The sequence below is a fragment of the Schistocerca americana genome, chromosome 4 (genome assembly GCF_021461395.2).
Source record: "Schistocerca americana isolate TAMUIC-IGC-003095 chromosome 4, iqSchAmer2.1, whole genome shotgun sequence".
In the NCBI taxonomy this organism is placed as follows: Eukaryota; Metazoa; Arthropoda; class Insecta; order Orthoptera; family Acrididae; genus Schistocerca; species Schistocerca americana.
The window spans coordinates 371,970,048-371,995,268 of record NC_060122.1 but is presented as its reverse complement, the minus strand read 5'-3'; the positions used below and the strand labels follow the sequence as shown (position 1 = coordinate 371,995,268).

The 25,221-nt window shown below is 39.1% G+C and overlaps 1 protein-coding gene across 4 annotated transcripts in view; it reads right to left on the bottom strand.

Moving 5' to 3' along the window:
* LOC124613885 (zeta-crystallin-like) overlaps positions 1-25,221 on the bottom strand; it is a 145,298-nt gene that overhangs the window by 8,570 nt on the left and 111,507 nt on the right. For all 4 annotated transcript variants that reach the window (XM_047142624.1, XM_047142622.1, XM_047142621.1 and 1 more), the window contains one exon: positions 15,065-15,160. In XM_047142624.1, coding sequence (XP_046998580.1) covers positions 15,065-15,160 — 96 coding nt within the window. The remainder of the gene's footprint in view (positions 1-15,064; positions 15,161-25,221) is intronic.

The window sequence follows — 25,221 nt, the reverse complement described above, 5'->3', positions numbered from 1 at the left end:
CATTACCGCATTTTGTATTGTGAGTAGTGTTCATTACTTCACTTGCATTTAGTACTTCTTAGTACCAATCTTAGCATTATTTTTTTTCTATGCAGACAGTGGTACAGACCATCAGTCACCATCTGTGGTACCTGGTCATGTGTGCCTCACTGAGCACGTAGAGCAAGATTGGTCGGAACTAGACAATCAGCCAGTACTGCCGGATTTCCAGGAAGTAGTCGGCGTAACATCACATTTTTCAGATGCCACTGAGGAGCTTCAATATTTTAGTTACTTGTTTGATGACGACATTATTCGGCTCATCAAAAGTGAAACGAACTGGTACGCTGGTAACGTTATTACGGCAATGAAACACAAAGGTAGCCTGAAAATAAACTCTGTTTGGAATAAGTGGTCTGCAGTAAAATTGCAAGAGATTTACTGGTTTTTCAGGATTATTTTGCATATGTGCATCGTCAAATTGCCGAAAATCAGTGATTATTGGTCAACAGACCCATTTTTGCAGACAGGATTGGCGAGTAAATTGTTGAGTCGCGACCGATTTTGCGCTATATTGTCAATGTTACACTTGAATGACAATGCTACGTTCATTAGCAGAGGTGAAGAAAAGCATGACCCACTTCACAAAGTGAGGCCTTTTTAAAAGCAAAAGTAGTTTTCATCCAGGCATGAATCTGACAACAGATGAGGCAAATGTGTCCCTTTCGTGGTAGAATAGGCTTCAGAGTATACATGAAAAACAAACCCAATAAATATGGAATAAAATTGTATGCTCTCTGCGATTCATCGACTGGTTATATGCTAAACTGTGATGTATATACAGGTTCTGCAGGGAATGTTGACAGTAGTATACAGGGCCCTGTAAAAAGGTTGTGTTCATAGTACTTTGGCAAAGGACATTGCATTTATATGGATAGGTACTACACCAGTCCATCTCTTTTGGACTTGTTGTGGGAAAATAAAACTCTTGGAGTGGGAACTGTAATGAAAAACAATAAAGGTTTACCGTGAATATTCAAAACACTAAAACTAAAAAAAGATCAGATAGTTTTCGAAGGAAACACCATCTCTTGGCAGTGAAGTGGAAGTCAAAACGAGACGTTTTTTGTCTTTCTACAAAGCATTAAGTCTACCAGCACTAGTATTCAAGTGAGGGCCAAAGGTGGAAATTGTAAAGCCAGACGCTATTATTGATTACAATAAGAATAAAGCTGGGGTTGACAGAGCAGATTAGTTCTCCAGCTATTATCCGTTTACCCGAAAAACTTTGAAGTGGTGGAAAAAGCTGTTTTTCCACTTGTTTAACATGTCAACAGTTTTATTTTATATAAAGAGAAGACTAGGAAGAATGTATTCCTAGTAGACTTAATTCACAAAGTGGGGAAGAAATTGGCTGAGAAGGGCAGAAGTAATTTTCAGCAACAAGCTGCTTCATCCTCACAAATTTGCAAGGCACTGTCCAGAGAAGGTCCCACCCACTGCAAACAAGGTGAATACTATTAGGTATTGGAAAGTATGTTCAGACAGGGGGAAGAAAGCACATCAGGAAGGAAAGTAGATGGAGGTGCAAGGACTGTGGCGTTGGCCTTTGCGTCCCACAGCATTTCCAGGATTTTCACACAAAGGCTACTACATCTGAACTATTAAAATACTCTAGTTTACAGATACCTGCAGTTAGACATTCCAGTGATATTTTTTTAAAATTTAGATACAGTAGAATGGCATTACTCAGGAAAGAGATCATGTAAAACTTTTTTGTCCTCGACATTTTTGTGTTTTCTTTATTTAATTATAACACCCATTTGTATTTTATATTGTAAAATAAACTCACATTCATGTAAAGCTCTTACTATTTTCCTTTTAAATGATGTAAGAACCATATTCCTAACTTTTTCTGTTCTTTGCAATCTAATTTCAAACATCCATTATATATGCCAGTTCACAGCCAAGTGCCGGGTGTAAAGAGGGCAGTGTTGAAAGTGTTAAGTGTCTCATTTCCTAATCTAATTCCCACAGCATCACCCGACTTAATTTGACTACATTCCATTATCCTCATTTTGCTTTTGTTGATGTTCATCTTATATCCTCCTTTCAAGACACTGTCCATTCCGTTCAACTGCTCTTCCAAGTCCTTTGCTCTCTCTGACAGAATTACAATGTCATCGGCAAACCTCAAAGTTTTTATTTCTTCTCCACGGAATAATACCTACTCTGGATTTTTCTTTTGTTTCCTTTACTGCATGCTCTATATACAGATTGAATAACATCGCGGATAGGCTATAACCTTGTCTCACTCCCTTCCCAACCACTGCTTCCCTTTAATTAATTAATGAGTATTGTGCCTTCTGCATGTAATTACTGTCCAGCCTATCTGTCTCTGTAAAAACCTTGGCAAATCATACTTTATCAGTGTGATACACTAATGAAGTACAACTGTTGTTAATTTTCTTATTCAAGTATGTATTTTAGTTGTATTTTAGTTATATTTTACGAGTCTAGTTCCGTAGGATCAAATTGAGTAGCAAATCTCCAAGGTCATGGAATGTGTCAGTACATGAAATTACAACATAAAAGTAATAACAGATAAAATAAAATGTTTATGAAGAAAACCAAAACCAAGCCACAAGTTTATCTAAACACAATCAACAATATAATGCAGGAATCAGCTTAATTATTCAAGGAACGCATTGACAGAATAGAACAAGTGACCCATGCGGAAACTCTTCAGTTTTGATTTGAGAGCGTGTGGATTACTGCTAAGATTTTTCAATTCTTGTGGTAGCTTATTGAAAATGGATGCAGCAGTATACTGCACACCCTTCTGCACAAGAGTCAAGGAAGCGCGACCCAAATGCAGATGCCTAGTATTAACTGAATGAAAGTTTCTAATTCTTGGGACTAAGCTGATATTGTTAACAAGAGACAACAGTAAAGAATATATATTGAGATGCCAATGTCAGAACACCCAAATTAATGAACAGTGATATACAAGAGGTTTGTGAACTTACGCCACTTACTGCCCAAACCACCCATTTCTGTGCCAAAAATATCTTTTGAGACTGGGAAGAATTACCCCAGAATATAATACCATATGTCACAATCAAATTAAAATAAGTAAAGCTGACTATTTGTCATGTTGAACTAACACTTCAGATACCATTTGAATACTAAAAATGGTAGCATTAAGTCTTTGAACAAGATCCTGAATGTGGGCTTTCCACGACAGTTTACTGTCTATCTGAACACCTAGAAATTTCAACTGCTCAGTTTCACTTATCATATGCCCATTCTGTGAAATTAAAATGTCGAGTTTTGCTGAATTGTGTGTTAGAAACTGTAAAAACTGAGTATTACTGTGATTTAGAGTTAGCTTATTTTCTACAAGCTATGAACTTCTGTCATGAACTGTAGTACTTGAAACAGTGCCAATGTTACACACAACATCCTTTACTGCCAAGCTCGTGTCATCAGCACATACAAATATTTTAGAATCACCTGTAATACTAGAGGGCATATCATTTATATAAATAAGAAACAGGAGTGCCGCCCCCCCCCCCCCCAGCACTGATATCTCAGCACACTGCCCCCCCCATTTGACTATAACCCCCCCCCCCCCCCTCAGACCCCATATCGTAGCCATTCTCAACACTGGATCATGACCTTTTGCTGTCTCTTGCTAAAGTAAGAGGTGAACCAATTGTGAGCTACTCCACGTATTCCATAACTTCTGGAGCAATATTTTGTGATCAACACAATCAAATGCCTTAGTTAAATCAAAAAAGATGACTAGCATTCAAAACCTTTTGTTTAACCCATCCAGTACCTCACAGAGAAAAGAGAATAAAGCATTTTTAGTTGCTAAACCACTTCTAAAACCGATCTGTACATTTGATAGCAATTTATGAGAAATAAAATGATCAATTATCCTTACACAGCCTTTTCAATAACTTCAGCAAATACTAATAGCATAGAAATAGATCTAAATTGTCTACATTATCCCTTTATCCATTTTTATAAAGCAGCTTTACTACGTAGTGCTTTACTCGTTCAGGAAACCAATCATTCTTCAAGGAAAAATTACAAATATGCCTAAGTATAGGACTAACATGTGGAACACAGTACTTTAATATTCTGCTAGTCACTCCATCATATCCATGAGAGTCCTTAGTCTTCAGTGATTTAATTATTGACCCAATCTCCCCCCTGTCAGTATCACAGAGGAGTATTTCAGACATCAATCTCAGAAAGGCATTTTCCAAGAGATTTATATGATTCCCTGTAGAAACTACGATTTTATTTAATTCAGCAGCAGCAATGCTCAGAAAGTGATTTTAAATATTGTACATATATCTATCTATCAGCAACAGAAATATTTTTACTACAAACTGACTTTATATCATCAATCTTGTGCTGCTGATCAGACACTTCCTGGCCATATGGTTTTAATTTTATCCAGTGAATTAGCTGTTCTACCCTTTCCCTTCCTATTAACATTTTTAAGCAACTTACAATATCGTTTGAAATGGGCTATGATAGCTTCTAACATTATGATACAAATCCCACTTTGTTCTACAAGATATTCTTATCCCACTAGTCACCCACCCAGGCTGCCTTTTACTGCTAGTACCCTGTTTAGAATGTTCTAATGGAAAGCAGCTTTCAAAGAGCATGAGAAATGTGTTAAGGAAAGCATTATATTAGTCACCTATGGTAGTGCCCCCAGAATTTTACAAAAGTCTGGAGACACTTGTGTTCCAGCCGTTTTGAACACGCGTTATTTTAAAGCAGGTCATAAGGATGAGCATGGGATACTGCGCCCATTTATTGTTTGTGCAGGCGAAACTGGAAGGGAGATAATTCGTCGGCACTGGCAAGTGTTCAGCGCGACCTGCCAAGAATAAGCAAATACAGCCCGGAAGCTCCGTGGCTGGCTGCAAAGAGTAATGCAGCATTGTATTGTTAAAAAAATAAATGGAGATACTTGAAATAGTGACTGTTTATTAGACGTTGAACTGCTGTTGAGAGTACGTGGATAGTCAACCACGATAAAAGCTTATGTATTAATTGTGTTCAAAAATGTGTAATTAATTGATTCTGGGTGCCCGGTAATGTGTGGGCTTACGTCATAAATTTTCGTTGTTTTTTTGTACAAAGTGGAAATAAATATGTTCTGGTGGATTGAATGATATTCCAAGAGTTGCGTATTTTTTAAATAAGAAGAGAGAGAGCGAGAGAGTGAAAGAGTGAAAATTTCTCTTTCCTAGCAGTAAAATCTTCGGAGAAGTGTCTGGTGCTAGCCGGAGACATTGGCGCTGCAAGAAAGTAGAACCAGCATTCTTCAACAAGTAAGTCCATGAAAACGTTTAAGCTGTATAGAGAGAGCTTAACATTACACCGGGCCACCGCACTATGTTATCGGCACTATGAACATCCTGCCACTTTTGTTCCTCAATGAGGTTTAAAAAACACTCTATTGCCATTGGATTAGTTTTTCAACATACCGTGTAATTTTTGAGTACCAAAACCTTTCAGTGCTAAAATTTGTGCATCATGGTCTGAAAGGCCATTCACCATTTTACTAAGAGAATGCCAATCTAATAATGAAGAATCAATAAAAATATTATTATGGCTGTGTTACTGTTCCCCTGCACCATGGCTGGAAAAAACACAGTCAGCATTAGATCATATGAATTTAGGAGATGTCCCAGCATCCTTTTTCTAGCACAATCACATACAAAATTAATACTGAAGTCACCACATACAACTAACTTTTGGTACGTACGTCCTATAAAATGAACCAAGAACCCTCTCTAGCTTGAGCAAAAATGCTCTGAAGTCACGAGTTTGGGGATCTATAAACAACAACAATTAGAAGTTTAGTTTCTCTAAATTCAACTGCCCCTGAACAACATTCAAATACTTGTTGAGTGCAGTGCCGTGATACATCTATGGAATACTGTTTTTTATCTAAAAACAAAGATGATGTAACTTACCAAACGAAAGCGTTGGTATGTTGATAAACACACAAATAAACACAAACACACACACAAAATTCAAGCTTTCGCAACCAACGGTTGCTTCATCAGGAAAGAGGGAAGGAGAGGGAAACACGAAAGGATGTGGGTTTTAAGGGAGAGGGTAAGGAGTCATTCCAATCCTGGGAGTGAAAAGACTTACCTTAGGGGGGAAAAAAGGACAGGTATACACTCGCACACACACACACACACACACACACACACACACACACATCCGCACATATACAGACACAAGCAGACATTTGTAAAGGCAAAGAGTTCAGCCTAAACTCTTTGCCTTTACAAATGTCTGCTTGTGTCTGTATATGTGTGGATGGATATGTGTGTGTGTGCGCACAAGTGTATACCTGTCCTTTTTTCCCCCTAAGGTAAGTCTTTTCACTCCTGGGATTGGAATGACTCTTTACCCTCTCCCTTAAAACCCACATCCTTTCGTCTTTCTCTCTCCTTCCCTCTTTCCTGATGAAGCAACTGTTGGTTGCGAAAGCTTGAATTGTGTGTGTGTGTGTGTGTGTGTGTGTGTGTGTGTGTGTGTGTGTGTGTGTGCGTGTCTATCAACATACCAACGCTTTCGTTCGGTAAGTTACATCATCTTTGTTTTTAGATATATTTTTCCCACGTGGAATGTTTCCCTCCATTATATTCATATCATCAATTTGGATACTGTTTTTTTATGTACATGGCCACTCCCCTGCTCCACAAAGAACTGCTCGAAAAACAGCCAGCTAATCTTTATCCTGGTAAAGAAAGCCTCTACTACTACTACTACTAACTACTACTACTACTACTACGTGATCAGGCCCAGTGGACCGCACGCATCTACAAGTTTCCTCCTCCACTGTATTCTGTCCATTGCTGCTATCCGCCATCCGTCGACATCTATTGACACTTGGTTTAAATCTTCATGGAGTCCATCCCTCCAACGCTTCTTGGGTCTCCCTGGCGGTCTCTTTCCTGTAGGTGTGAAATCCAGGAGCTTCTGAGGCCATCTGTGATCCTCTATCCGGGCCACATGGCCGGCCCACTGCATTCATTTGGCTTTGACAGTTCCTGCTATGTTGGGCTATTGGTATAGTTCCTCAAGCTCTTGGTTGTATCTGATCCTCCATTCCCCTGTATCTGCATCCAGAACCGGACCGAAGATCTTCTGAGGCACTTTTCTCTCAAAAACAAGGAGCTTATGGAAGTCCTGTTTCCGGATACTTCATGTCTCACAGCCATATAGAACAACAGGCTGGATCAGGTTTTTGTACAGTCGGGTCTTGAACTGATGGAGAGATATCTGGACTGAAGCAGTGTGCTAGGATGTGGTAAGATCGGTTTCCTGCTTGTATTCTGGCACTGATCTCTGCTTCACATGACAAGTTCTCAGTGAAAAGTGCCCCTAGGTATTTGAATTCATGTACTCTCTTGTAGGACTGGTCCCCAACCTGCAGTGATTGTACATGATCAGCAGTCTGACAATGACCACACATCATAACGAGGGACTCTGTCTTGGCTTCGTTTATGTTTAGCACAAATTTGCTGGTAACCTACTTTAGTGCTTTGGTCATTTGCTCCGACTCTGAATTGTCAAATAATTTAAGTGGTGCTCCAATATACCAATTATGTCAGAGTCAGCATCTATAAGCAGTTCACTAACTTTATCTCTAATACCTCTTACATTTTGATGAAATGTGCTAATTCCTTCTCTACTTACCTCCTCTGAATGTGATTCCTTTGTTAGAAGGACTTCCTTTAAGCAGGAATATCTATCAGCTGACTAAGTTTAATAAATGACTTCAACACATAAACAACTTTAAAAAACACAGTGGGTGAAAGCTTCCAAAAGTTTAGCAAACCAAACTGATTTTGTTGTAATTTACACTACTTCCAGTTTGCAATGCCAATGATAAGCAGCACACAGTGTGCAAAGCAGTGAAGCAGAATATTAGCACAATGAGAGTTTAAAAAAATGGCGAAGGTGCTACATATCTGGGTATTTGGGGAAATGTATATCATGATTTGTTTTCTTTCAGCACAGAGAACACACAGCATATCACAGTACTCACAAATGGAATGTCACATGCATTTGTCAGTAGTTTTAAAGTATGCTGCAATGGAAAAAAAAGATGTCAAACTTTTAGATTACAGTCTTTACTAATGAAGGAAAACTACCAGTCCCCTGCCTAGCAAGTGAGTAGTTGCCTTTTCTCATATTTGTTGTTTCCATACTAGAATCTCCATTTTTGTAATTTTTGCCATGTATGATGGCAGATGAGTGGACCCAAGGAATGTGACAGCAGTAATGGTTTGGTTGATTTAAGGTAAGATTCTTACTGTAACGCAGTGTGTTACACTTGTGAATGCAGTTGTACACCTGAAAACTTCACTGCAATTACCATTATCTGTACATAATAGATTACTTTTATTTGTTTTCCACACAGAAATCACAAAAACCCAGCTGATGTTATGAAAACATTAAGAAATTTTACATAATGCAAGTGCTGTATTTTGCAAGTGAATATCTTAATTAATATTACTAAAAGAAAATTTTTAAACTGATGAATAATCAGATGATTATTACATAGAATGCTTCATAATTGTATAATTAACTCCAAAAAGCATACTATAGTACCACAAAATTTGCATGACTCAAAGTATATATTATCTGCATTTTTTACAGGTTTTTTTTGTTAAAGAAGATGCTATAAATATGTACTAATATTAACTCCACTGACAGCGAGCTGCTGAATTTTTGAACAAATTTATCTCAGACTTGTAGAGCCAACATACTAAAAAAACATTTATGTAATATTCCATGGGCACATGGAGGAACATAGACATATTAAAACTGAAATATAAAGAATTAATGTTCACATCAATACTTATTTTATATTTAACACATTTTTGGCTTTCTAGGTCACCATCAGACAACTTAAGACTAGACAGACAGTCGATAAAACATCAAAAGAGAGCTTGTATCTGGACAAATATTGTTCTTTTCAAAGATATGCGACACTTTTATGGCTATATACCTACATGAAAAACACACATTGCAATATCTCAATCTGATATTGGTGCAAAACAATAAATATTCTGTAATGATTTGCTGAATGTATTGGACACTAAAGACGTGAGTATAAATCCCTGAACCCCCTGAGTGACCGACAAACATATTGTACTATTCACGTTATACAGATGTTGATTAAAGTCTCTCAACTATACACATACTGATACACTGTCCTTAAGCATACTGAAGTAGACACAAAGAAGCTCTGGACAAATAAACCTTATATTAACTTCAAAGATTAACAGTATAATAATATAAAGGCCAAAATAGTACACCAAGTGAGTATTGGCACAGGCTACTACATTATATGGACAAAATTACAGGTGAAAGTAAGGAACAGCCAAAATGGGGGATTGGGGATCAGAGGGCAGAGAGGAGGAAGGAGTCAATGCAATGTGGGGAGTGGGGAACACAAACATTATCTAATGGTGAAAAAGTGTGTTAACTGGCTGCTGCTATTTTAGCATGGGCCCTACACGTGTACCAATTTATAATCAGCCTTCCAATAAATTGGATGTGTGCAGGGGCTTCCCAACCACTTTTTCTTGTCAGGTGGTCAGTTGGGTCTGACCGTCTGATATCCAACACACACCTCCCTCCGATCACCACCACTTCACTCAACAAATTGTGCCATGCGTAACGCTGTCCGACCAACTTCCTGAAATGATCATCTGCAGTTTGCGTGCATGAACAGATATGCTTTTTAAAATGGCTAATGTGGCAGATAGCAAGGAAGATAAAGGTGTTATGAGATAATTTATAGAGAGATGCCTTCTGCTTCATTACTATTATTTATTATGACTATTTATGCTACAAATGACAATAATATTGTTTACCTGAATATTATTTATTTCATTTTGGTATTTGTTTTAATTTATCTTGATATATTTCCTCAGGCAACTATAAATCATGTTGCAGGTCTTAGGAATCATTCTGGACAATAATTGTGGAGAAACAACAGCAGTGAATCTGAGATCCTTTAACTTCTTCCAGAGGCTAGAAACCACAATGTTTCTAACAGCCTCTCCTTGCAGCTTACACTCTCTCTCATAACTGTTCTTTTTCATTAAAAATGTTTTCATGACATTCAGCAGCTCCACAAAGCATTTTCATCAATTCTTAGGTAATCATGAAAATAATCAAGCTCACAGGTCCTTAAGTAAAGAGCATGGGTGAATTTCTTTCTTTGCATCAGTTACTTCTTTGCCCACAGCTTTCTCTCTGTTTTCTCGGCTTTGTTACCTCTAAAACAGCCAAGATAAATCTCAATTTTTTTCTGTGTCAAAAAAGGTGGCATCACATCAAACAAAACCTCAATGAATTTACTATAAATAATTTACAACCACTGACTGGAACAGAGTGCCACTGCAATCACTTAGTGTAATTGATTGGGACGTGTGTAGGTTGTGCACAAATTAGTTGGTTGGTTGGTTGGACAATAAATTGGTGTGTATGGCCCTTTAGTATTAAGTGAAGCTTCTGTGGTTGGTGTATACTGAGAGCCAGAAATTCAAGTAATGTTGTAATGCCAGTTTTCCTCCTTTAATTCCAAAGAAACACTTTTTTTTTTATTTAAATTCACATCCTTGAAAGGTAAGTTTACAGTGGAGTTGGAAGGACACTCAATAAACTTCTTAGACCTTACCATGACATTAGCAAGCTAAAACATTTAAGGCACACAGCAAAAAGTAACTTCTACAGACAAGTAATACCTGCCACTTTTCAGCATCCTATAACACAAAAACATGCAGCCTCCCACTTAATGGTGCACTGTGAGAGCTATAGGTAGGCCAAGAGATCTCCAGGCTGAGCATTCTATGGGCTTAAATGTGCCAAGTTGCAATAGCTCTGTCGGATCTCCAGGGCTAGTTAGAGTGGTAGAATGCCGTGTCTTTTACATGCATCACGCATAGGGTGCCCACGAGTTTGAGTGAGCTGAGGATACCAGCACAAGTGAGATGCATGTTTAAAGCACATAAGACCAAGAGGGTCACACTCTTCAGAAGTGTCCCACATTAAACTGCTTGACATATTACTCACTTCAGACGTGTTTAGGATAAGGGGATGCTTCTTTTAAAATGTGATATGAAGGGGTTTTGTCTCTTTCACGAACAGGGGTTCGTCGTGCTGCTTTGAACTCAAACCAGCACATTTGTTAGATGCCTCCAAAGCAAGTTTTTTTCAAAAGCATTTTCAAAGGGACTTCATCTCCTCAAATACTCGAAATGAATGCATGATTTTGCCACCTGTGGGGAACTGGCAGTGTGTGTCAGTCACCCAAAATATTGTATGCTATTTGTTAAACACTGCATAAAAGACAAGCGCCAAAGAGGCATCCTGTCTTGCAACACTTTCAAAAGAACTACTGTACGTATTACTTTAAATGTATATGCATGTCCAAAGGAACTTTGGATCGTAATTTGGAACAACAGAGGCACTGCAAAATCATATTTATCCACCGACACTGGGCCAGCGACTTTCAAGTAAAATGTCTCAGCTGTATGGAAATATACATAATGGATGTATGAGTACAGGCTATAGACACATGGTTGACGACATATGAAATTTTGGGCCTGCCTGTGAGTCATGTATGGATAGCTAAAGGTATGCCGACCACTTGCGATAAGCAGCAAATCCGGGTTTGAGTACCAGTCCAGCACAAATTTTCATTGTCGTAATTCCAGTCTACAGCTGATGGTCATCCATAACTGCCATTTCGAATACATTTAATGCATTTCACAATGATTGTAGTAACCGCAGTGCCTGTTCCTTTGCATGTCCAAAGGAACTTTGCAACGTAATTCAGAATAATGCAGACACTATAATATCGTATTGTACGTATTGTCAGCACTGCTTGAGGCTGACCACCCTTATCAGGGTAAGTAATGTAGGGACACAGAGTATTAGATTGGCTGTTCCTTTTCTTTTTTTTCTTTTTCTTTTAATTAACTGTCTTATTACATCAAAATATGAATAGCAGGGTCTATCAGTGACGTGGAAAACATCTGTGTATTTAATTCAATGACAAAATTAGTACATGGTAGTAGAATAATGCAAGATAAAGACAAAGCAGACTTTGTAAATATACAGTGTTTGATATCATTAAAATCAGCATTTAAGTGTAAATGGCTCTGAGCACTATGGGACTCAACTGCTGTGGTCATCAGTCCCCTAGAACTTAGAACTACTTAAAACCTAACTAACCTAAGGACATCACACACATCCATGCCTGAGGCAGGATTCGAACCTGCGACATTTAAGTGTAACTTAGGAAATAACTTTTGTTTGGTTATAGTTGTTAAGGCTGGCCAACTGGTTCACAATCATATGTTATTGTATCTTATTTCACAGCACAATGATGAAATAACATCCAGGGAGGCAGTCAGCCAATAGCAAGAGACTGAAGAATGTAGAGGGGATATGAGACATTTCCTTTAAATGGATTAGGGACTTCGGTCGGGGCTCAAGAAGGAAAAGGCATATCGGTCTTAGAAGGAGCTGTGTTTTCTGAAATGTGTAAGTCTCCAAATTTTGCTTTTTGTCGAGAGTATACCGCGTTTTAGAAGATTTTTGTGTGGTTGAACTTTAAGAGTTTTGAGCATTCAATGGGTTTCTCTCTTTTGGATTACTTTGGCCAGTAACATCACATCTAAGCCAAAAAAATCATGTTAGTGTGGCCAGGCTCAGGAACATTAGAGTAGTTTTTTCCAAACTATTAAGCAAGATTTTGTGTCTGCCTGGTAAACTGACTACAGCAGAAGCGACAGATAAGAAGTATCATTGGTAAAAAGTTGTTATTAAATAAACAAAGTTCATTGTGTCATCTAGTTTCATTTGTAAAATCCAAATCCAGCTACACAGATTTGCTTAGAATGCAGGTAGCTGGTCGGCTAGGACATTATAAACTTGAGATCATTTTAAAGAGAACTATTTCATAGCAGTGTACAACTGACCATATACAAAGTCTGATGAACCAAAATTATGATAAAATCCAATTGTACATTTATGTTCCCTCACTAGGAAGGATTGTAGTCTGCAAAAGGCAGTCATAGCTCGCAACTGCCTGCTATCTACCCCACAAACCAAATCAAATTTTGAAATTACTTAAAAATAATTAAAGAAATTGCATGCAGTAATGGTTCTAGCCCTATCCTGATTGATATCATACATAGTAGGGGATAATATCACATCTGTATCCTCCTCAGAAGGCATTAAATGATACTGATAGCAAATTGGCCCCCATGTTATATGCAGGTAGGAAATATACGTCAGCTTTCTACATTCAGAATACTGTTGCTCTCTACCTTCAGAATACTGTTGCTCTCTACATTCGGAATAATGTTGCTCATATTTTTTTCAACAGCAAAGATAAGATTCTACCTTTAGAACAGAGTGGAATTTACAGGATTTTCTGCAATTTGTGTTGCCAATTATATGTAAGTCAATTGGGTAGGCCTACAACTACTAGACTGACTGAACATGAAACGAGTTGGAGAACAAAGAAGAAAGATTCTTCCTTTGCTGAGCATGTTGAGAATGAGTGTCATGATAGTAAATGTGATGTTTTCCACAGACCAAATAAAGGAAGAAAACTAACATTACTAGAATTTCTGGCTATCAGTATGCACAAATCTCAGAATCCTGACCAAAGGATTAATGATCAAATACAGTTCCACTATTCACCTTCACGAAAGTAGCAGAAGCCAGTTAACATTTTTCCCACCATATGGTAACGTCCTTGTTGTAAATAGTTGAACTGTTTCCCACTCCCCACATTGCACTGATTCCCTACTCCCTTCTGCCCCCCCCCCCCCCCCTCCCTCCAGCATCCCATTTTGCTTTTAATCTATGAATCTAATATAATGTTTATTTCTTCATACCTTCTTTGTGTCTATGTCAGTATCCTTAATGACGATTTATCAGTTTCTGTATAAGTGAGAGACATTAACCAGTATTTATATTAATGTAGATAGCACAATATGTTGTATGTCACTCAGTCAGTGGGTTTAGGGATTCACTCTCCATCTTTAGAGTCTAAACATTCTGCATATCATTACAGAATATTTCTTGTTTTGAACACATATCAAACTGAAATACTGCAATTTGTATTTTTTGTGTTGTGTTGGGGTATGAGATTTTCCAGGTGTTTAGTAGCCAAAATTTTTGGAAATATATCAATTCATTGACTGAATGTGAAATGTAATACTAATTTTGAATATAAATGAACAAACTTTATTAGCAAAAGATCTTTTCACTTTTTTAATTATGAAAAATCTTCCTGAACTTAAGTTTAATTATTATTTCAAAGGCTTCAATAAGGAGCAAGTCTTGTTTCGTATGTTCTATTACTCGTCTGAGGTATTCCGCGTGGTCTCCATGCCATCACAAGAGCATTAAAGCTGTAGTTGGAATCATTATGTGCAAAATAATCGGACGTGGCAAAGAATCTTATGTGTGAACTGTGGCCAGAAGATTGTAACAATAATATATATACTGATGTATTGATACTCTTGTTTTTAAAGGAAAGTTTTGGTGTTTGCTTCAGATGTGTTGTAGCTAGATGATTAACCTTTAATCACATTTTGTAATTAAAGGCACAATAAAAGCCTTCCTATAAATCTGAGTTGATGAGCCCTGGTTTTAGTGGAAGTTGAGCTCTTCTATAGCCATAAGAATTATCAATGAGTCGGGGGTTCAGAAACTTCTCAGAGCTGAAGACCAGCAATGAGATAATTTATACACTGACTGAATCCTCACAGTTGATATATAGCCATAAAATAGTCACGTATCTTTGAAAATAACAATATTCATCCAGATTCAAGCCCTCTCTGCTGTTGAGTGGACCGTGTTTAGTCTTAAGAAAGCCAAAAACTAGTTCACAATGAAATAGAAAATAAATATTATTGTGGACATTGATACTCTTTATTTCAGTTTTAATATATTAAGTCTTAGTTTCCAAACTGTGTTTAAAACATACCTCTGTATTCCCCATCAGCTTAACACCTATGATGGTACTTTCAGTCAGCATGAGTGAACGAGGATTCACTTCAACTGATCCACGAGAACCTACAACCTGTAAGAGTTGCATATTAGAACGGTTTTTCCAAAAAAAGACGTATTAACTGCAACAAATACAATATCAAGAAATATTCCACAAGAAACTTAGTATATTTACACCACTGTAACAAAATTCATTGATTAAAATGGAAAGTGTTACATCATGAAGCACCAGATTGATATTTATTCCATTTGTGATATTCATCACATAATGGGGATTAAAATATTAAACTTTCATTCTGTTCAAAGCTGATCATCATCCTCAATCTGACTCTTCAAGGCCACGAATACACTCTTATTTGTTGTGGTACAGAAGCAAATAGCCTCCAAATGTCATGCTGATAAATTTCTTCCCTGAAACAAATGCTTCATTCATTCAGACTGCTGGCTGGAGGCTGTTATGAAAGTACATGTCATCCTATCATGTCCTAGATATGAAACTGAAAACGACAGTTATGGATCTGCAGTGTCGTCGTAACTGCCCTTTTTCATCACGTCTGCTGTGCAGCGAGCTACGTTAATTTAAGTATTAACTGTATTTTTATTACTTGTCACTTCTTCTTCCATGTGTTTTTGCTTTTAGGAAGCTTTAATTGTTGAGCGCTAGTAATAGTGTTCCATAGATTTCATGTTTGTTTTGAATACAGTCAGACAGAGTCCCTTTAGTCAGCCATAGTGCCAGTAGTGCTAGTGTTTGTTTTGAATACAGTCCAGAGACAGGTAGTGCTACTTTCATTGTTTTCTACAAGAAGTGTCTAGTAAACACAGTTTAGTCAACTATCAGCTGCCTTTAGTCAATTAGCAGTCTAGTTAAAAGTTGATTAACTCTCTACAGTAAATTGATTTCTTAGGATGGATAGGATGTGTGACTGCTGTGTACGGACGCAGGAGGAGCTGGCCACTGTTCGCGAACAGCTGAACATGTTGATGGCCACGGTCAGCCGTCTTCAGGCTGCTGCCTCAGATTGTAGTGGCAGTGAGGAGTCTGGTGAGTCGCATGGTACACCCCAGGTGTTACATGCTTCACCCACTGTCCCTGCTGTCGAGACATCTTCGCAGGTACCGGGTGTGGTTGGGCCACCCTCTCCCCAAGGGGAGTGGCAGGTTCAACGGCGTTCGTGGCGCACGAGGTGGAGGGTCAATGTGGAGGCTGGCCGTGTGGCATCGTCTGCTCTGCCTGTGGGTGGACATGTGGCCGCTCCTTCAGCAAGGTCTGAGCAGGCACACGGGAGGAGGGATTTATTAGTTATTGGGAGCTCCAATGTTAGGCGGGTGATGGAGCCCCTTAGGGAAATAGCGGAAAGGTCGGGGAAGAAGGAGGCCAGTGTTCACTCTGTCTGCTTGCCGGGGGGTCTCATCCGAGATGTGGAGGAGGCCCTGCCAGCGGCGATAGAGAGCACTGGGTGCACCTGACTGCAAATTGTTGCTCATGTCAGCACCAATGACTCCTGTCGTCTGGGTTCAGAGGTCATCCTCAGTTCATACAGGCTGTTGGCAGAGTTGGTGAAGGCGGAAAGCCTCGCTCACGGGGTGGAATCTGAGCTAACTTTTTGTAGCATCGTTCCCAGAACCAATCGCGGTCCTCTGGTTTGGAGCCGAGTGGAAGGCTTAAACCAGAGGCTCAGACGATTCTGCGGAGATCTGGGGTGCAAATTTCTAGACCTCCGCTATCGGGTCGAGAAATGTAGGGTCCCCCTGAACAGGTCGCATGGTGCAGGGAACGGCAATTGAAACTCAATGTAGAGAAGTGTAATGTGCTGCGAATACATAGAAAGAAAGATCCCTTATCATTTAGCTACAATATAGCAGGTCAGCAACTGGAAGCAGTTAATTCCATAAATTATCTGAGAGTAGGCATTAGGAGTGATTTAAAATGGAATGATCATATAAAGTTGATCGTCGGTAAATCAGATGCCAGACTGAGTTTCATTGGAAGAATCCTAAGGAAATGCAATCCGAAAAAAAAAGGAAGTAGGATACAGTACGCTTGTTCGCCCACTGCTTGAATACTGCTCAGCAGTGTGGGATCTGTACCAGATAGGGTTGATAGAAGAGATAGAGAAGATCCAACGGAGAGCAGTGCGCTTCGTTACAAGATCATTTAGTAATCGCGAAAGCGTTACGGAGATGATAGATAAACTCCAGTGGAAGACTCTGCAGGAGAGACACTCAGTAGCTCGGTATGGGCTTTTGTTAAAGTTTCGAGAACGTACCTTCACCAAGGAGTCAAACAGTATATTGCTCCCTCCTATGTATATCTCGCGAAGAGACTGAGGATAAAATCAGAGAGATTAGAGCCCACACAGAGGCATACTGACAATCCTTCTTTCCACGAACAATACGAGATTGGAATAGAAGGGAGAACTGATAGAGGTATCCAAGGTACCCTCTACCGCACACCGTCAGGTGGCTTGCGGAGTATGGATGTAGGTGTACATGTAGATTCCTCAAGGCATTTGTGGTGTGAAGTAAAGTGTGAAGTCTTGAATTATTATTATTATTATTATTATTATTATTATTATTATTATTATTATGAGGAGGAGCAGGATCCAAATATTATGGGTATTGAAGCAGTTGTTGAAGTTTTGATCCAGTGGAGCACAACTGGGAACATGTCATTTCACTAAGCAGTATTGTATGTAGGAATCATAACTAATTAGATGTCTATGTAGTAGTGAAGGGAGACAAAAATTTAATTGTCATGGGTGACAGGAATTCGAGAGTAGGAAAAGGGAGAGAAGGAAACATAGTAGGCGAATATGGATTGGGGTAAGAAATGAAAGAGGAAGCCATCTGGTAGAATTTTGCACAGAGCATAACTTAATCATAGCTAACACTTGGTTCAAGAATCATAAAAGAAGGTTGTATACATGGATTAATCCTGGAGATACTAGTAGGTATCAGATACCTTATATAATGAAAAGACAGAGATTTAGGAACCAGGTTTTAAATTGTAAGACATTTCCAGGGGCAGATGTGGACTCTGACCAAAATCTATTGGTTATGAACTGTAGATTAAAACTGAAGAAACAGCTAAAAAGTTGGGAGTTTACGGAATCTGGATACACTGACAGAACAAGAGGTTGTACAGAGTTTCAGGGAGAGCATAAGGGAACAATTGACAGGAATGGGGGAAAGAAATACAGTAGAAGAAGAATGGGTAGCTTTGAGGGATGAAGTAGTGAAGGCAGCAGAGGATCAAGTAGGTAAAAAGATGAGGGCTAGTAGAAATCTTTGGATAACAGAAGAAATATCGAATTTAATTGATGAAAGGAGAAAATATAAAAATGCAGTAAATGAAGCAGGCAAAAAGGAATACAAACGTCTCAAAAATGAGATCGACAGGAAGTGCAAAATGGCTAAGCAGGAATGGCTAGAGGGCAAATGTAAGGATGTAGAGGCTTATCTCACTAGGGGTAAGATAGATACTGCCTACAGGAAAATTAGAGAGACCTTTGGAGAAAAGAGAACCACTTGTATGAATATCAAGAGCTTAGATGGAAACCCAGTTTTACGCAAAGAAGGGAAAGCAGAAAGGTGGAAGGAGTATATAGAGGGTCTATACATGGGCGATGTACTTGAGGACAATATTATGGAAATGGAAGAGGATGTAGATGAAGATGAAATGGAAGATACGATACTGTGTGAAGAGTTTGACAGAGCACTGAAAGACCTGAGTCAAAACAAGGCCCCGGGAGTAGACAACATTCCATTAGAAATACTGACGGCCTTGGGAGAGCCAGCAAAGGACTTGGAAGAGCAGTTGAATGGAATGGATAGTGTCTTGAAAGGAGGGTATAAGATGAACATCAACAAAAGCAAAACGAGGATAATGGAATGTAGTCGAATGAAGTTGGGTGATGCTGAGGGAATTAGATTAGGAAATGAGACACTTAAAGTAGTAAATGAGTTTTGCTATTTGGGGAGCAAATTAACTGATGATAGTCGAAGTAGAGAGGATATAAAATGCAGACTGGCAATGGCAAGGAAAGCGTTTCTGAAGAAGAGAAATTTGTTAACATTTAGTATAGATTTAAGTGTCAGGAAGTCGTTTCTGAAAGTATTTGTAGGGAGTGTAGCCATGTATGGAAGTGAAACTTGGACTTTAAATAGTTTGGACAATAAGAGAATAGAAGCTTTCAAAATGTGGTGCTACAGAAGAATGCTGAAGATCAGATGGGTAGATCACATAACTAATGAGGAGGTATTGAATAGAATTGGGGAGAAGAGGAGTTTGTGGCAAAACTTGACCAGAAGAAGGGAACGGTTGGTAGGACATGTTCTGAGGCATCAGGGGATCACAAATTTAGCATTGGAGGGCAGTGTGGAGGGTAAAAATCGTAGAGGGAGACCAAGAGATGAATACACTAAGCAGATTCAGAAGGATGTAGGTTGCAGTAAGTACTGGGAAATGAAGAAGCTTGCACAGGATAGAGTAGCATGGAGAGCTGCATCAAACCAGTCTCAGGACTGAAGACCACAACAACATGTGCAAAAATGACCATTGCTAAACTGCAACCAGCAACAAACTTTATTGCCCGGCTACTGAAATTGATGCACACCCCAGCAACCATAACCAGTATAAAATATACTTACATATTATTCCTACCTGGATCCTCTTTCCTCTGCCCCATTCTGTGGAACTGGCATCGTCATCTCTGAACTTAACTACTGAACTATTTTTATCACTTTTCCTCATCAGGTCATGATGGAATCCCTATCAGATTCTAAACAGAATTTGCAGCTGAGTTGGCCCCTCTTTCAACGATAATATACTGTAGATCCCTCAATCAAAAACTGTGCCTAGTAGTTGGAAGAAAGGGCAGGTCACACCCAGCTACAAGAAGGGCAGCAGAAGTTAACCACAAAACTATCATCTAACACCATCAACATCCATCAGTTGCAGAATCATAGAACATATTTCTAGCTCAAACATAATGAGGTATCTCAAATAAAATGATACCTAAGCAAATCAGCATTCATCACATGAAACCCATCACGTGCTTTTCTCATGTGACAGCCAAAAAGCCACGGATCACGGCAATCAGATAATGCAGTATTTCTTGACTTATTAAAAGCATTTGACTGCATACTACACCAGCACTTATTAATGATACTACAATAATAATGTGTATTAAAACAAAGTGTACGATGCAATTGAGGATTTCTGGTAGGGAGGACGTAGCATGTTAGTTAGGATGGAGAGTCATTGACAGCCATAGAAGTAACATCAGGTATGCCCCAGCAGATTGTGTTAGAACCCTTGATGCTCATTATTTTATATTAATGACCTGGTAAACATTAATTAACCATTTGAATGCTGTGTGCAAGTTAACTCGTCATGCTGCACTGCTTCGCAGGTTCTGAGGATGCGTGTAAATGGAGCATCTGGGCTTTCCGTAAGTGCTGTCGATGTGTCCTGTTCTGCCAACCCTCTCACTGCTGTGAATGAGTTACTTCCATATTTCGATGAATTAAAAAAGCTTCAAGTATTTATAATACAACATATGTGCCTCTTTGCATACTGTCATTTCCAAAGAACCATGTTTCAGTATATTGAACCAATTACGAAATATGATGGCTGTTATGGCCATTATTCCCAATGCGCAAAGATGGAACTGTCCACCAGCTATGAAAACCAATAACTAGAGAACAAGGTGAGATTTCGTTCTGCTCTTAATTTTACATAAAATTTCAATATTTTATCTGCATTTCATAAACATCAATGTATGAGCGTTTTTACCTCTGTAGGGTTTTGTAATTTCATCCAATGCTTTACTTGAGTTGATGCAGCACAGTAACCATGATAAATAACAAAAAGAAATTCAGTCCTCTATCAAGAGAAGATATCACAGACACTGAGACATGCAAAAATCAAATATTTTCACTGAATAGTTTTCTTAAAATCAGATGATAAGTGTTTCATAGCGGCCAGAACACTATCTCTCAGCACAGGTAGCAGCATTGGGAAGCAGTACCGCAACAACAAAGCTGCAGTCAGCACGGAATGCAGAGAACACATCTGTAAAGTCAAAGGGTTAGTGGCAACTTAGCAGATACAGTTATCTTCTTCCACTGAAGATATTGTCCACAGAGATAGCCACAGTGGTGTGACTGTTAAGGTTCTCTCTATATGATGGTTGATAATGCTTTTGGGTTCCTAGCTTACTTGACAGTTACATTTGGCACACAATATTTATTTCTACAGACCTAATCATCTTCAGGTACTCCAAGCTATCATCTTGCATGAGCAGGTGCTCACCGTCATGACTTCAACCAAATTGTGAGGAACTGTTGGTGTCGTGTGTATAGCCAAATTCAACTCTATATGCTTGCTACATCCTTTTATGCACATTTATTTTTCTGCTCCCATTCCATTATTTCATAAAACATACATCTTCTCTATGTTTTCAAGCTCTGAAATGAACAGTGATATCTTTACAAACCAAGTGCCAAATACCATGCCTTCCTAATGCAAAACCTTTGTTCCTGTTTGTAACTTTCTTAACACCTTTGTTTCAATAAACTCCTTAATTACCTGAAACAGAATACCTGTCTTGCCACATCTTTCTAGACCAATCAGTGCTGGACAACAGCAGCTTCCTTTAGGTGTGTCACTGATGTTGCTTGCATCCCTCTGCAATTGTTCTGATCATCTGTCTGTGAATCAAATGCCATGTTTGCATTATACACAACCCATTTTTTGAGGACTGGATTACCTTTAATGTTGCAGCAATGCTTCCATCTTCATTAGTGAGAGTGATACACATTGGATGCAATGTTTCTTTAGGACTCTACCAATTTTCCAAAGATTAGACTAGTGCAGGGCTTGAAGGTGACCCTTGACTTTTTTGCTGCTCTCCGTCTCACTCTCTTCTTTGACTGTTTGTTGTGGTACAAATAGCCTCTCCACTTCTCATCTGTTTAGTAATACTGCTGGGCATACAAATGGAAGTTACTGCAGGTCAACAAGATGAACTTTCTTAGTGGGAAAATATATGGCTACACAGTGGTGGTCTCTTATTCAGTTGCTATTATCCAACTTTACTTCCACAAGTGAACTATGGCTGCCATGGCTGTTTACCTGAACTGATTTAGACTTGGTTTGCCAAACAGTAGAGCCTGGACTTGAGAACTTGAACTGTCTCTGGATCATGTGTCTGAATTACTCATCATCTCATATATGTAAAAGTTAAGCCAAGCAAAATGAGAGTCAGTATGGCACTAGGAACTCATAGTTACCTGACATCTTCCATGCCAATATTGTCTTACATGCTGCAACTGTTCCACTGTGAATCGCCACTCCTGTATGGCTTTCATATGACTCAATAAGTGGTCCAGTCTGGGTTCCCAGGTGTCATTAAACTGTCATAGTGGCTAGTAAATGAAATGTAGGTACCATAACATCACACTTAGTTCCTTTGATCAACAACCCACTACCTCGGAAATCTAAATGCCTTGCTGTCTTGAGTTTCCCTTGCTCACAGCAACAAGCCACCACTACTACTACATCGACATATACTGAACATATCCAATGTAAACCTTTTCTCCAAAAATATGGTTTTGGTTTCATTACCTCTTATGGACATTGACACCCCTCTGCTCCACCTCTGAACAATTGCTCAATACTTGTACTCTCACCCACTGCCACTTCATGTGCTGGGCAAAAGGTGATCACTCTGCTGAAGCTCACCCTTGATCATTACCACATGTCTACCCCTGTATTATGCCTTCTTCTCTCACTTGTACAAACTTTCCAACTGCCACTAACTTCACCACATAGGTGTGTATCATGTAACATCTAATAATGCATGCATGCTTACTACCAGCATCCTCATTGATACATATAACTATGCATTATCTGTGACCACATCCACTGTCGCACTATGGTGGTAGAACAGCAAGGTCTGGCTACCCGGCTCTGCTACTAACTGTAATTCTGGTGGTAATACCCTTTGCAAAAACTAATATTCCTCTCCTCTGGCCCTTTCTGAATATGCAACCTGAGGACAGGGCCCATTGTCACCTAACCATCCCCAGAAGCGCATCGTCTCCAATGGTAAATCTCAAAAGACTACCGATATATCCTTCTCTAACAAAATACACAACCTGATCTGAAAGGACGTAAACAACCCATACTACATATGTGAAAAAAGTACCTAAGATCACAAAAATACATTACATATTGTTTATTTCCTTGGCCTTAACAAATATTGAGCACGAGGTACCTGGACCTCCTCCTCCTGTTGTTCACCCCTCATACCTTCTACTCTGGCTCCTCCTTCACTTTCAATCCTATCTCCTTTGGAATCATTTCTTGCGTATCCTTGAATGGCCATAGATGTCCAACATGCAAAATTGTTGACCTTGCTGGTAACTGTAATAGCTGTAGCTTTACATTAGCTGATGAAGTGGTCTCAATCACGTGGTAAGGGCCCTAGAGCAGTATTACAAATTTATTCATTTTCCCCTTCAGAGTATATAGACTTGATAACATCGCTCAGTTCACTGAACTTTCTTGCTTCTCCAAAGTCTTACTATTCGCTCGTTGGACCTTTCTCAAAACTTCCTTCACTTTTCTTGCGAATTCTCCAACTGACTCCTTGTTCCTGCCTCCTTTCTCTACAATCGTGGCAAATGGTGAGGGCATCTTTTTCCCGTATGCCACCTCAAATGGTGACAACCTTTGCTAGTGTGTACATGGGAATTATACACACTCACTACAAGGGATAAATTTGTGTCCCAATCTGAATGGTGTGCACTCACATCACAACCAAGTGTCTATCCAACTGCCTAATGAACTCATTCCATCCTTCCATTGGCCTCAGGATGAAGTGGACTTGTTCTTAACTTTTCTGGACTTGCTCTTTTCTTTCTCTTAATAACCAAAAGAACTTTTTCATCAGGTCTGACAAAGTTTGTCCCCTGTTCCGTAATTACTGTTCACGGCACCACAAACTTCCGTATCCAACTTTTCACTGACACCTGTGCGACTGACTGCATGTTGGCCTATGTAATGAAAAAAACTGTCTATTATGGCCAGTACAAAATGGTTACCCACTGCTGTTCAGATGAATGGTCCTACCACATCCACCCCAATGAAACTAAACATTCCACTGCCTCTTGCAACCTTTGCAACAGTACCAGCCTACTTTCAATTCAAATCTGCACGTTGCACATACTCTACATGATTTCTAAAATATTTATATTCCTCATCAGAACTGATGCAGAATGTAAACGATATGGCAAGCAGAACCAGTTCAGCATGCATGACAGATTATTGTTAGAGCAACGCTGCCACCTAGTTTTGTGTTAAACTTGAGGACTCCATGAGTGAGTCCACTGAAAAGTTGATACAGGCCTACAGGGAACATCACTTACGAAGAGCACCAGCTTTTGCTGGCACAAATCATTTGTGGAAGGCCAAGAACACATTGAAGGTGAATTTCACTCACAGAGACCTTAAACATCAAAAAGTCAAATGTGTGTATGCTCTTCTGAGATCAGAATGATGTTTAACACCAACTGATTTTTTTTACAAAGATATCCTTGAAAGGCTCAATAAATAGGTGACTCAAGTGAGATGACCAGACACTGCAGACAAGTGGAAGCTGCATCATGACAACACTCCACATCACATGGCCACTTCCATCATGGAATTTGTGGTCTCAAAAGGCATGCCTGTTGTACCAGAGCCCTCTATTCACCTGATCTCAGTCCTTGTGACTTTTTTTCTTTTCCTGAAATTGAAAAATGTCTTACAAGAACATCGCTGAAAGGACGATTGTGTCGCAAGATACACCAGACACTGACACAGTTTTAATCCTTTCAGCATCTTGACCATTAACTGCTGGAATATTGCCAGTGAGGGTTTTTTTTTTTTAAACCACAAGGTATCCTTCTATGTTGGTAGTGTCCCAAAGGTGCTGAAAACAGAGTTTTTGGTGTATCCTGCGGAGCTACTTCCCACTGATGGTATCCACTGTTTAAGTCCATTGTCAAGAGGTACTGGCATGGAGGACATTCATTGGAGGACATTCATAAGAATGTAACCAACAATTACAGGCCCTATCAACT